Here is a 15,412-nt window from a genome sequence, read left to right on the forward strand (position 1 = left end):
TTCTTTGAATAGATCTTTTGTGCTACTAGTTATATTTACTCCCAAATATTTAATCTTGTGATTAGCTATTGTGAAGGGTATTGCATTTCTTAGCTCCAGCTCTGTATTCTCTCTGTCACTGTAGAGAAATCCAACTGATTTTTGTATGTTGATCTTGTATCCTTCTACTTTGCTGAATTGGTCAACTATTACTTGACCTGTTTTATGGCCTCTCCTCTGAAGATCACTTTCAGCCCAAGAGAATATATATTTATTGAAAATGTACACCCTATGTACATTGTTCTGAACATAGCTATTATCTGCTCAAATCTTCATGGAGGCTCCTGCTATTGATCAATTTTAATACAAAGAACTCAACCATGAAGATAAGGTCAGCGATTAGAAGGCTTGCTTACCTTCCTAATTTCTTCTCTACTCTAAACTGATGTCAAACAAAAGTGTATTTATGCTTTTTTCATGCCATTTGTACTGCACATTGAGATACCACTTCCATGGCTTGTCTCAAATACTATATGCATCACAAAGCTTTTTCCCCCCTAGTATCACCCACAATGGTGTTGCGAGTCATTGCTTTTCACTTGAAATGAGGATAATATTAGCTTATAGAATGTTTGTTGTCATTAGTGTTAATCTTTGTATTACACATCTCTACTATAGTCCTTATAGGACAGACACTATCATTTGTTCTAATCCTTATACCACACACTCAACTCTCTTCCTTACTGGAGCTACGTGTCTAGAAAGTAGGAATGAGATTATATCTCTATCTTTGGATCCTAGCAACTTAGCACCAGAAGATTAATAAATAATAGACAGGAATGATTGCATAGCCTTATCTGTCTCAATCCTAAAATACTTTTCTACTAAATTGAGAGTAAGATTTCAGTCCTGTTTCCATAATTCTTTCTGGACACAACTGAATGACTAAATTAGATATAGAATTATAGATATAGTTTGTTCCTATTTCATTTTTATGCATATTTTATCAGGTTTCTAAATTTAGAAGGCATCCTCTATTCCATTTTTAAATTTCTCCCTAAATTTAATTCCATGATTCTGCCAACTTCTACTAGGATAGCAATTTTCCTTTGACTGAATACCAGCAAAGAATAACAAAGATTGGTCACTCTTTTATGTTACACAATCATTGTCTAAACTTGAGATTCCTTAAAAAAAAGGGAAGAATAGACCAAAGATTACTTACTAAAAATATGAGTACCCTCAAAAAGATAAATTGACACAGTAACTTCTGCAATAGGCTCAAGTGTGTCAGAGATGATGAATATAGCGCAAGATAGCACAGGGTTCAGATCTGTTGCTAACAGAGTCTCTGTGAGTTTTACTTGACTCAGCAGCCCCTTTCAATAACAATAACAACACACGCAAGGTTGTATTTTGGTTCTCGTGGACTTGTTTTCATTTTCTTCAATTTACAAATTAATAACTAGTAATCTGTTCCACAGTCAGCTCTTGGCCTTTTTTTGACTGCTAACATTGAGCTTCTCCACTGACTCTCTCCATAGATAATAAGTGTAATTCTTTTAAATTATGTGTCAATCTTATTTCCTTCCTGTCTAAAAGTTAACACCAAGGAGATAATTAATACCTGTATATATTTGTAAGCAAAATTCAGTCTTTTCAATTGAGCACAGTTCTATCTACTTTAACATCCATAAAGTTTCCATGAGTTGAATGACTAGACAGTAACTGGCTCATCAATAGTTATTTCCTTCCTCTTTCCTCCTTACAGGAAGGACCATTGTTGTTGTTGTTGTTGTTAAGTGCTGTTGAGTCATAGACAACTCATAGCAACCCTATGAATGAAAGGCCTGGACACATGTATAACTGGGGTCCTTTCTCCAGGTTCATAGGGCTTCCAGAGGCAAGCTATTTTGGAAGTGGATGCCACTCCTGCTTTCAGGCTTGTTTTAATCAGAGAGTTCCACCAAATACTGTCCATTATGGGTAACCATTCTCTCATTTGACACATCAATGTACAGTGTTTAACTTCACAGCAACTACAAGTTACCTCTGTACAGCAAGTGAACAGACCGGGCTATACAACCTAGAAGAATGTTTCACCAGAAACAATTAAAAACAGGCCTATGGGCCATGGATTAGAGTCACCCACCTTTGGCTTGGAAGCATGACTTTCTGTCCACTAAGCCAACTGGTCTCCTCTATGCTGTTGTTGTTACTGTTAAGTGCTGTCAAGTCGTAGGCGACTCATAGCAACTGTATGAACGAAAGACCTGGACACTTTTTACCTTTAGGAAGGCAAAAAGTACCAGGTACACGTGATTCCTGCTTTCCTTGCATCTAGGAATGAACAACAGACTGATGGACTCACCTAGGTAATGCCTTTTTCTCTTTAATAAACAGAAAGAAAACAGGTTTTCTATTTCTCAATATATGCAGATGTTGTTTGAAATATAGGTGCCAGAGGCTTAATAGATGAATTTGACAGGGGAGTGAGATACAGAGGAAGCTTTAGTGGATTAGTGGTAAGGAATTGTGCTGCTGACTCAAAGGCATGATGTTCAAATCCACTCACTTCTCCATGGGAGAAAGATGTACAGTCTCCTCTCATGTGATTTATTGCTGATCATGATTCCACTGGCTAACTGGAGTAGGTGCAATATTACTAAGTTTGCTGCCTCCATTTGCCATCATGTGTCAGAGAACTTTAAGGACCCAGAACAGGTGCCATCTGCCTTTGTAACTCTAAAACTAAGGCCATGTGCTACTTTTTTTGGGGGAGATGTAGAAAAATGCAGTCTATGTCAAATATTGTTGTTTTCTGAGGCTGTTGAAAACTATTAGAATAAAACTGAAAATATTTATACTTCTGTTTTTTAGGATCTGTACAAAGAATCTTGATGATACAGTGGTTAAAGTGCTTGGTTACAGACCAAAAGCTTGAGGTGTCAAATTCATCTGCTTTCATATGATTTGCACTTTGGGAACCCTATGAGGTTGTTCTATTTACACCCAGGGAACTCTCTGGGATGGCTCTATTCTGTCCTATATGGTCACAATTATTTAGCATAGACTCAATGGCAGCAGGGTATAGGAGTATACACAGATTATTCTAGCATAAGTAATATGACCTCAAGCAATTTGATGAAGAGGTCAATGATCTCTCTGAGTCTCAGAGTCCTCACAAGGTGATGGGAATGACTTAGTCTACCAGTCATAAAATTATACTGCTTTTAAATTTATTTTACATCAACTGTTTTCTTATAAACTACCACAGTGTTGTTAAAGAAATTCTCTGTATTATGAATCATATAACAATAAAAAAATCAGGACTTTAGAAGGAGAAGAAAAAAAAGATAGATGGTATGGTATAAAAGTAGAATATGATCATATGTAACAGACCACTGAAACAGAAGATTGTAGTGTTCTGGGCAACCAACTATAAATCTCAAGCCAGTTTTCTAAGCTGGCAGTAACTGTCGGAATGTTGGCCTTTGCTCACTTGGTTGCTAGGGAGACTTTAAAAGATATGTGCAGCTTAGGTTTCTGATTTCCTTCTACTGCTACATCATGGTCAACTACCTATTTTCAAATGTATTAGGCAAATTAACACAAATCTTATTTATATGATAGTCTTAATTTTTTTGAATGCACTTATGTGTATGAATGTATATGTGGATATAAACACATATGTACACACACAGACACACACAGACACACACACACACACACACTAAGCTGCACTGAAGAAACTGGCAAAAAAAAGGCTCCAGGAATTGACAGGAAACCAACTGACATATTGCAATTAACAGATGAAATCCTGGACAGGCTCACCAGTCTATACCAGGAAATTTGGAGGATTTCTGCCTAGCCAATTAACTAAAAGAGATTTATATTTGTTTATCAAATAATAGTATTACTATCATATGTAAGAAAAATATTGCTAAAGATCACGCTAAAACAGTACATTAACAAGGAACTGCCAAAAGTTCAAGTGGAATTTAGAAGAGGCCTTTGTACCAAGAATATCACTGCTGATGATAGATGGATCCTCGCTGAAATCAGTGAATACCAGAATAATGTCTATCTGTTCTTTACTGACTTTGCAAAGACATTTAACTGTGTGGATCATAAAAAATAATGGCTAACACTGAGAAGAATGGGAATCGATAACACTTAATTATATTCAGACAAAACATATACCTTGACCAAGAAGTTTTCCAAATGGAGCAAGAGAACATTGCATGTTTTAAAATCAGGAAGGACATGAGTGAGATGTTAATTGTGGAACAGATTATCAACTACTCATATGCAAGTTCTTCAGCTAAAGGAAAACTAAAACAAATTATCAAGAACTGAAATTTGACGTTGAGTCTATTCCACCTAATTTTAAAAAACAATCTCAAGAACAGGTTTGATTCTTTGAACACTAATGAACAAAGATCAGATGCGCTGTGGGAGGATATTATGGAACATCATCCATAAAGAATACAAAACATTACAAAGGAGGAAGGGAACAAAAAATCAAGACATATGTCAGAAAAGACTTGGAATATGCACTAGAATGCAGAGAAAGCAAAGGGAAGAAATCAGAAAGTTAAGGAGTTGAACTGATGATTTCAAATGGCAGCTCACGGCAAAAGCCAAAGTATTACAATGAAATGTTCAAAGAGATGGAGTCTGAAAATTAAAAGGGAAGAACTTGCTCAGCACTTCTCAAGCTAAAATAACTGAAGAATAAATTCAAGACTTGGGTTTCAATACTTTAAAATTCTATGAGACGGACTTGAGAACCCCTTGCATATAAACTGCTTAAGTTAGTGCCCCTGATCTCCTGTCACTTCAGAGACAAATGAAGACATTACACTTAAGGAGAGCAGGCACATCAGGTGGGATACTGCCCTCTAGATCTAACATTTTTGGGTGCTTGTGGAAAGACAGGGACTGAAATTTCCCTGGGGATAGCTCCCTCTATTTGGGGATCCTTGCATCTGTAGTTGTGGGGCCATCCCAAGGGTAAACAAGACAAGAAAGTTCGGGACACAGAGCCACAAGAAGGGGAAAGAAGTTTCTCAGCTTTCTGTGAGAAGGAGGGACAACTTGAGATCCCCTTGCACACAAACTGCTTGAGGTGGTGGCCCTAATCTTGTACCACTTCAGAGACAAAGGAAGATATTAAGCTTCAGGACAGAAAGTGCATCTGGTGAGGAACTGCTTCACAGAGTGAGCTCTTTCCAGTACTTATGGGGAGACAGAGGACTGGAACTTCCCTAAGGATATGTTCCTCCATTTGGAGATACTTGTCTCTGTGGCTGTAGGACTATCCTGGGGCCAAAGAGGACAAGAAAGTTTGGAACACAGAGCAACAAGGAGGGGAAAGACTTTTTCAACCGACACATTGAGCTGGAGTACCTGTTCTCATACCACTCAGTCAATCCATAGACAAAGTAAGACAATGGGGTTTGGGACAGGGGACTACATTAAGGTGAGATTCCTGCAGGTCTGTAGTGGAGACCAGAGAGAACTTGAAGGACTTTAGTAAAGGCAAATTTCTCCAGAAAAAACTTTCAGTAGAGTGAGTGGCTTACCCCATAGATTGAACATTTTAAACTGGCAACTACTGAGGTAACATCATAAAGGTAAGCTAGAAATAGCCTAACACTTACCAAGAAAAGCATCATATAATGTTAATAAAGCAGCAGGCATCTTCAAACACGGTAAAAAACCAGCCAAACAAACAAATTATGCCTTCTCCAAAAAGAGTAGAGATATTGAGCCGGAATAAACATATTGATGAGGAGGAACTTGCACAGCTACAAAAAAAAAATTTAAAAAAATACAAAAAAAATGGAAGAAAGAATTGATACTATAGATAAAGAGGTACAAGAACATAAAAACTCATCACAAGCTAGACAGGGTACAGCCAACACAGTACTGGAACTAATAGAGACACATGAAAATACAATCCAGAATATTAAGACTGAACTGTCAGAAGTGTCCAACATGCTGGAGGTGCAAAGAGAGGTGGAACATAAAGCCAGTGTGCTGGAAGATAAGAGACAAGGACTGCAATGGAAACATACTAAAAGAAAATGAGAGGTGAGACATAAAGAAAATGAAGAAAACAACAGTATCATGTGGGATGACATCAAAAGGAACAAGATTCATATGACTGGAATTCCAGAATACAGAAAGTACAGGGAAATCACTGAGAAAACTTTGGAAGTGGTATTAAAAGAAAACATCCCAAGTGCTATGAAGAACCAGGTATTATGAAGAATTATGAAACTCACATTCAAGAAGCTCAAAGAATACCAAAAAGACTAGACCTCAAAAGAAAAACATTAAGACATAGAAATTCTCCAAACCAAAAGGCAAGAATTCTACAAGCAGAGTGAAAAAAACAGAGTCATCTGCAAAGGAAAATAAATTAGATCAAGTTCCGATTTTTCAGTAGAAGCCATGTGAGCAAGAAGACAATAGGATGGCATATACAGAAAGATGAGAGAAAACAATTGCCAACTGAGAATCCTGTATTCAGCAAAGCTATCAAATATGAAGGGAAAAATCACATCCTTTACAGAAAAGAAAGAACTTAAGGAATTTGTGAAGAAAGACCAAATCTATAAGAACTTTTAAGGGAATTCCTTCATATACACCAAAGTAAAGTGGATGGACCATAATAACTAGAAACAAACAAACAAATAGAAAGAAATACAGCAAAATGGCAATAATAAATGCTGGACTGACAATAATCACATTTAATGTGAATGGGCTAAAGTAACAAACCAAGAGAAAAAGGGCAGCTGAATGAATAACAAAAAACCCCAAAACTCAAAGCTCATTAATATGTTGTCTACAAAGAGACACATCTAAGAAATTAAAAGAAAGATTCAAAATCAAAGGCTGGTGGGGAAAAAATAAGTATACCAAGGAAATAGTATCCACAAAAAACAACAACAACAAAAACCAGAAACAAAAAACAAACAAAATAACAAAAAACCAAAACAAGAATGGCAATAATATTAACAAAACCAGGAGCTGGTTTTTTGGAAGGGTCAATAAGATTGACAAACCATAGGCAAATTTAACAAAAGAAAAAAGGAGAAGACACAAATAACTCGATTAACTAATGATAGAGGTGACATCACAACAGAACCAGAAGAACTTAAATCTATAATATTGTACTATTATGAAAGTATCAGAGAAAAGTGAATGGGGAGGGAGAGGGGTGGGGTTAAGGAGTAAAATATGCAACAATGAATGAATGGAAATCCAAGTTTTCTGTAAACTTTCATTAAAATATCAATTAAAAACAAAAAGATTCACACAGAAAAAGAAAGTATCTATACTCTGATCAAGTTGAAAACATAGAGGAAATGGACAATTCCTTAAAATTCATGTACTACCCAGACTGACATGGATAGATGTAGAACAACTGAATAGACTCAAGACAAAAGAAAAATTGAGCAAGTCATAAAAAGACTTCCCCATAAGAAGAGATCCTAGATCAGATGGCTTCACAGCTGAATTCTACCAAACATTCAGAGAATATCTGTCACCAGAAAAAGCATGAACACCCGGAGAGTCCTGTTATGAAACAAGCATAACTTGAATATCAAAAGCAGATAAAGATATTGCCAAGAAAGAAAACTAGAGACCAAAAATTTGAACACAGAAACTCAGTATGACTCAGCCATTTCACTACTAAGAACATTGTTGTTGTTGTGTGCTGTCCAGTCACAGGTGACTTATAGTGACCCTATGAACAACAGTCCTAAACCCTGCTCTATCCTGTGCCAGTTTTATTGTCTTTACCCCAGTCACTCAATCAATCCATCTCATCGAGGGTCTTCCTCTCCTGCACAATCCATCTACCCTCCCAGGCATGATGTCCCTCTCCAAGGACAGATCCTTCCTTGCAACATGCCCAAAGACTAGGGATGATAAAAGGAGACTTGATGTCTTTGAGCTGTGGTGCTGGAGAAGAGTACTGAATATACCATGAACTTCTAAGAGAATGAACAGGTTCGTCCTGGAGAGGGTTAAATCAGACTACTCCTTGGAGGCAAGGATTCTAAAGCTTCCTCTAACATACTCTAGACTAAGAATATATTCCAAGGAAATTAGAAAATGAGACACCAAAGGAGATTTGTACACCAATGTTCATAACAGCGTTATTCACCATTGCAAGAACATGGAAACAGCCCAGATGTTCAACCACAACTAAATGGATTGAGAAACTGGTACATTCACACAGTGGAATACTATGAAGTACTCAGTACTTGTATAATATGGAAGAGACTTGGGAGTATTAAGCTGAGGTGAACTAACTCACTCTCAAAAAAAATGCTGCATAAGACCATTATTGTCAAAATAGAAGGATAACTAGTAAAACATGTATGGGAACCTAACAGGGGAAGAAGTAAGAGCAGAGAGGTGAGGATAAGTAGGGGGAAAAAACAAAAGGGGGCAAAAAACGGGTGGGGAAAGGAAGGGGGTGAAGGAAATGGGAAAGATCCAGTTGGGACCTAAAAAGACATGGTAATGGTGGGTAATATAATGCATGGGAATGACTCTATGAAACAATGTGAATGAAGAACAGTGTGAAACACAATTTATACGAACTTTGTAAGCAAACCAATATAAAATTTTAAAAAATTAAAAAGAGATCTTAACACATACACACACAAAATTGCTACAGGTAAATTACTGAATGATCCAGGAAATATCAAAAGATAGAAGGAATATTGGCTGATGCAGAAGAATTTCATGAAACAGCATAACATCAAGAGACAATGGTGAGGAAGGAGGAAGTTCAAGTTACTATGAAGGAACTGGAAAAATACAAGAATACAGGAATTGATGGAATACCAATTGACATATTTCAACAAACAATTGCTGCCCTGGACATGCTCATCAGGATTTGCCAAGAAATCTGGAGGACTACATTCTGGTAAACTGACTAGAAGAGATTCATATTTATTCTTATTCCAAAAAAAGGTGATAGAGTGTGAAAATTATTGACCAATATCACTAATATCACAAGTAGTAAAATACTGCTGAAGATTATTTTAAAAAAATTACTGCACTGGAAGGCAGTTTAGCACTTCCTCAAAAAGATGAACATAGATATTCCATATGACCCAGCTAATCCACAGCTTAGAATATAACCTGAAAAAATGAGAACTGAGACACAAATGGAGACTTGTACACCAATGTTAATTGTTGTTGTTGTTAAGTGCTGTCAAGTCATAGACGACTCATAGCAACCCTATGAACAAAAGACTGAAAAATTGTATAACTTTCTTTGTTTCTCCAAGTTCATAAAGTTTCCAGAGCCAAGCTACTTCAGAAGTGGATGCCACTCCTGCTTCCAAGCTTGTATCATCAAGGAGCTCCACCAAACACTGTCCACCATGGGTAACCATTATCACATTTGACACATCAGTGTCTCAGTATTCAACATCACAGCAACCACGAGTTACTTCTCTATAGGAAGCAGACAGACTAGTGTTATGCCACTTAGAAGAATGTTTGACCAAAAACAAATAAAACCAAGCCTGAGGGCCTGCGGCCCTGGGGCCCAAATGAATTTTCAAAGGCTTCAGGCCCATCTATGCTTCAGGTTCTCATTGGTTCCCAGCAAGAGGTGTCCAGCCAGTCCAACAGGACTCAGAGTCTTTCCATACCAACAGAGAAAGAGCACGCCTCCGAAGCCACATGTATTTTCAAAGGCTGCAGGTCTGCCCATGCTTCATATTCTCATTGGTTCCCAACAAGAGGCATCCAGTCAGCCAATAGGACTCAGAGAATGTTATTCACCATTGCAAGAACATGGAAACAGCCCATATGTCCAACCACAGTTGAGTGGCTTGAGAAGTTATGGTACATTCATACAATGGAATAATACGTAACATGTAGGAGTAATGATTTTGTACCTAACTGGGGAGGGTCTTGAGAGTATTATGCTGAGTGAACTAATACAGACCCATAAGGAAAATACTGTAAAAAATCATTACTGTAGAATGAGTATGAGGATCTAAGGGGGGCTGGGGCAGGGAGAATAGAAGCAGAGAGATGAGAAATTGCTGGGGGGGGGGATTAATCATGGGGTCACACAATTTAATGGGTGGGTGTGTTAGGGAAATGGGAAGCAACTGGTGTGAAAAACAATGTATTTCAATTTTATAAATAAACTAGTATTAAAAAAACAAAACAAAACAAAACAAAACAAAAAAAATGACTGCAACAGAACATCAACAGAGAATTTCCAGGAATACAAGCTGGGTTTAGGAGAGGCCATGGCACCAGGGACATCATTCAGACATCATCAGATGGGTCTTGACTTAAAGCAGAAGGATGCCTATTTGTGTTTTATTGACGATGCAAAGGCCTTTGCCTGTGTGGATCGAAAGAAATTATGACTAATCTTCAGAAGAAGAGGAATCCAGAATACTTGATTGTGTTCATATGAAACCTATACTTAAGACTAGAAAGGAGTCTTCAGAAAAGAACAAGGGAATACTATGTGGTTCAAAACCGAGAAAAGTGTGCATCAAGGATGCCTCCTTGATTTTTCTCTTTTTAATCTATATCCAGAATAGACCATTTGGGAGGTTGGACTTTATGAGGAGAAATGTGGCATCAGGATTATAGGAAGAGTCACCAACAACCTGCATTGTGCAGATGACAAAATGTTACTTGCTGAAACTGGGGAGGACCAGAACTGTTTGCTGCAGAAAATGAAGGACTGCCATGCTCCATATACAGTTCAATATCATTGCAGTTCAACATCAAGGAAACAAAGATTCTCACCACTGGGTCAGTTGGCAGCACCAGGAGAATCAGAGAAGAGACTGAGACTGTTAACAATTTCACCTTTCTCAGATCCAAAATTAGCATTCTTTGCACCAGTAGTCAGTAAATCAAAAGATTAATTGCATCGGGAAAGTTGGCTATCAAAGAGCTCCCCAGAGTGCTGAAGAGCAACGATGTCAGTCTAGAGACCAACATGTCTCTGATGTAGGCCATGGTCTTTGCAATTACTTGCTGTGCATTAAAGAGTTGGATAATGACTAAGGATGATGGGAAAAATGATGCCTTTGATTTGTGGTGTTGAACAAGAGGACTGACCATACCCTACCTAGACTGCCAAGAAAACAAAGAGGTCTGGCCTGAAGAGGGTGAAACCAACTTGCTCCTTGGAGGCAAGGATTTTGATGCTCCATCTCACATACTTTAGGCATGTTGCCAGGAAAGACCAGTTTCTGGAGAAAAACCATCATGGTTGGAATGGCGGAAGGTCAGCGCAGGAGAGGGAGACCCTGGATGAGATAGACTGTCAAAGTAACTGGGTAATGAGGCAAGTGTGTTAGAGACGGTGAGATTAGTTCAAGATAGGGCAGGATTCAGTTATTGTTCATTAGTTGCTATGACTTGCATTCAACTCAATGGCATATAACAAGAACAATAAGAGAGACTATGAAGGGGACTGAGGCAGCCGGATCAGAGGAACACTAATCAACAATCTGTGATACGCAGATGACACAGTATCACTTGCTGAAAGTGAGGAGGACCTAAAATGCTTGCTGCAGAAGATCTATGACTATAGCCTTCAGTATGGATTACACCTCAACATCAAGAAACAAAAATAGTCACCACTAGGCCAATAGGCAACATTATGATAAATGGAGAAAGGATTGAAGCTGTCAGTGATTTCATCCTACTTGGTTAACAATCAACACTCTTAGTACCACGGTTAGGAAATCAGAAAACGTATTGCACTGGGTAAGTCTGTTGTCAGGTGTTTCTCCACAACACTGAAGAGCAATGATGTCTGTCTGAAAACTAAAGTGTGCTTGATTTAGGCCAAGGTCTTTTCAATTGCTTACTGCACATCAGAGGGTTGGACAATGACTAAGGATGAGAGAAGAATTGATGCTTTTGAGTTGTGGTTCTAGAGAAGAGTATTGACTACAGTTATGTCTTAGAAAAGTGCAGCCAGAATGTTTCTTAGAGGCAAAGACAGTAAAGCTTCATCTCTCATACTTTGGGCATGATATTAGGAGAAATGATTCCTTGGAACAGGACATCATGTTTGGAAAGGTGCGGGGGTCTCAGAAAGAAAGGAAGACCTTCAATGAAATGGACAGACACAGCGACTGCAGCACTGGATGTTGAGTGTGTCAGAGTTAATGAGGATAGTAGAGCTACCAATGGTTCAGTTCTGTTGGTCAGAGGATTGCTGAGTCCTACCCATGCCTATGGCATTTAACAACATATGCATATATATTTACATGTGCATATGTGTGTTTATCTCACTGTGGACTTAAATGTAATTTTAAAGGCCTTTCATTTAAATTATCTCAACATAGTAAGGATATGTTGTAGAGAAGAATTTACCATGATCATTATTTTTTCATATTCCAGTATTAATCAATCATGCACATCCTTTTCAATAGCTAACATAAGTTCTTCATGCTGTAATCACAGCCTTTTATTTCCTATTCTACAGTATAATGTTCTAATCTTCACTTGACTATTTTTGCTATTGCTGTGCACCATTGAGTTGGGAACAACTCACAGCTGACCCCTCCATCAGGCTTTCAGAGGCAGGTAACTGAGTTGAAAGAGACTGTTAGAGGAGCACCTGGTGGATTTGAACCATATGCCTTTGGGATTAAAGTGAAATTTCTTACTACCAGGTCACCAGAGCTCATTTTTTTTTATGGCACCTAATGTCAGATAAATTTTATCTAAAATTATTTCATGTTTTTCTCTACATGTTTATCTGCTGTGAATGATTCTTTTTTTTCCAGGGCTCATTTTTTAAAAACTGTTTTTTAAATTTTCTTTTTATATTGGTCCACATACATTTGTGTACATTGTGTTTCACACATTATTTCACACATTCCTTTATTCACATTGTGTTTGATATGATCATTCATTTTATAAAACCAATCACCACTGATCTATGCCCGTTCTAACCCCATCTTTTCAGGTCCCTACTGGGTCTCTCCCAATTCCTTCATCATCTTCTTTTGCCCATCAATTTCTGTGACCCTGTGATTTCCCCCCTCATAACTTTCAGAGAGCACATAAGTTATAAAGGTGGTGTTTGACAGTAAAGACTTAGCAGAAACAAAGCATCATTTTTCTTTTCTAATCAAGCTCCCTACTCACACATGTGAAACTTATGTTTCTTAAACAGAATGCAGAAATAAAAACTCCTACTCAAACCTTCTTTTCCTTCACTGTCTCTACAGACTAATCTCTAGGATGTTCTCAAATTCTCAATTTTTCACTCAGGGTTACTACAGGGTTGACCTGATCCACTCTCACCACTCCTGCATTCCCCCTAGGCAAAAATGCTTGACAACACTTCTCAGAGTAAGTCTATCTTCTTGCTTTACCCAAAGTCTTACTGTTTTTTTCTTCAGGACACTTACCTTACTTCCTAGAATGAAAAGTAGAAAAAGGATAAAGGGTTTTTTGTGTTTGGGGTTTTTTTCCTCAACTAAAGGCAATGATGTCAGGTTGGAGACTAAGGTGTGCCTGATCCAGGCCATAGTCTTTGCAACTGAGTACTATGAATCAGAAAGCTGGACAATGACTAGGGATGATAGAGGGAGAACTGATGCCCTTGAACTGTGGTGCTGGAGAAGATTAGTGAATATAGCATGGACTGCTGAGAGACCAAACAGGTTCATCCTGCAGAGGGTTAATCCAGGCTGCTCCTTGGAGGCAAGGATTCTGAAGTTTCCTCTGATATATTTTGGGCATGGTGAAAGAAGGAATCAGTCCTTGGAGAGGGACACCATGCTTGGAAGGGTGGAGGGACAGTGGAGGAGGGGAAGACCCTTGATGAGATGAATTGACTCAGTGACTGCAGTAATGGGGGGTAGGGGTGTCAGAGATAGTAAGGTTGGCTCAGGATAGAGCAGGGATCAGAGCTGTTGTACATACGGTCACTATGAATTGCAGGTGACTTCATGGCACATAACAACATCATCATGGGAGCATAAATTTAGTTCTTAATGTATCCTTATTTACACACATATGTTTACTCTTTACTACAAGATTTAAGTATAAGTACAGAAGAAATGAATTGGAAAAGTAAAGGAAAAGCTTTCTATGTGAATTCTTGGCAGCCCTTGGTGGTTGTTGCTTTATGTACTGGACTGCTAACCAAAAAATTGGTAGTTTGAATCCACCAGCTGCTCCACAGAAGAAAAATGAGGCCAAACCAATTGTCCTGTTAAGATTTACAGCCTAGACATTTTCCAGTGTCCCCTAAGGGAAAAGGGACAACATTGTGCCTAGTAGGGAGCCACTTATCTACAGTAACCGTCTAGAGATGTCAGTAGATTGTTCTGAAGTTCAGTCTCAGGGAAGTTGTTTCAGCTTGTAATATTTAGTTTAGGTTGTGAGCAAAAGGCCATACTATGGAAGTCACATCTAGGAAGGGTCAATCTTTTTATATAAACTTACTGTTGTAACTAAGATTTATATGAACCAGATTATCAAACATAATCAAGATACAACTAATCTCTAAATTTTAAAAGGATTATGACTCAAAAGATTACCCATATATTTAAAATTACAGCATATTAAGAACCATATGAAATTACCATTGTTGTAAAAAAAAATCCAAACAAACCCCCAAAATTGCTTAATAATATATGCAATTTCACATAGTTCAGTGCTGTAGACTTGAGCTCACCTCATAATGACCTTGTGAACAGACTTGAACCCTGTTCCACCCTGTTCCATCCTCATCATCTCTGAAACACTTAAGGCCACTGCTGCAGTCACTGTGTCAAACCATCTCACTGAGGATCTTCCTTTCTTTCTCTGGCCCTCCACCTTTCCAAGCATGTTTCTCTTTCCAAAGAATAGCCTTGCCTGGCTATATCTGTCCAAAATATGAGAGATGAAGCTCCATCATCTTGGCCTCCAAGGAGCACTCTGGATGCACTTTTCCCAAGAAATATCTGTATGTTCTTTTGGCAGTCCATGGGATTTTCTGTATTGTTCTCCAGCAACAAAACTGAAAGGCATCAATTCTTTTTCTATCATCTCTGTTTTTCACTGTCTAGTTCTGACTCTTCTCTGTGTAGCAGGTGACTGAGAAACCATGACCTGAACTAAGCACCCCTGAGTCCTCAATATTGGCATCACTGCTCTTCAGTATGCTGGAGTAGGCACTGACAATGGACTTGCCCAATGTGGTACATCTTCTTATTTCTTGACTGCTATCCCAAGGGTGTTGATTGTTCATGCAAGCAAGATTAAATTATTGAGTGCTTCAATTCTTTCTTGATTTATCATAATGTTGCCTACTCAGCCTCATGGTGTGGACCTGTGTTTTCTTAATGTTAAGATGCAATCCCCCTTTAGAGTAGTAAGAGAAGATCTTCACCCTGAAACC

At 38.1% G+C, this 15,412-nt stretch overlaps 2 protein-coding genes across 5 annotated transcripts in view; one reads left to right on the forward strand and one right to left on the reverse strand.

Moving 5' to 3' along the window:
• Positions 1-15,412, reverse strand: part of SNAP91 (synaptosomal-associated protein, 91kDa) — a 260,033-nt gene that overhangs the window by 179,816 nt on the left and 64,805 nt on the right. The window lies entirely within an intron of this gene.
• Positions 5,435-15,412, forward strand: part of LOC102860938 (zinc finger protein 500-like) — a 36,471-nt gene continuing 26,493 nt past the window's right edge. Inside the window, exon 1 of the mRNA XM_006892157.1 lies at positions 5,435-5,464. Within this exon, the coding sequence (XP_006892219.1) occupies positions 5,435-5,464 (30 nt within the window). The remainder of the gene's footprint in view (positions 5,465-15,412) is intronic.

This window comes from Elephantulus edwardii, unplaced genomic scaffold (genome assembly GCF_000299155.1).
Source record: "Elephantulus edwardii isolate Elephantulus edwardi_28Jun2011 unplaced genomic scaffold, EleEdw1.0 scaffold00111, whole genome shotgun sequence".
NCBI classification, from domain to species: Eukaryota; Metazoa; Chordata; class Mammalia; order Macroscelidea; family Macroscelididae; genus Elephantulus; species Elephantulus edwardii.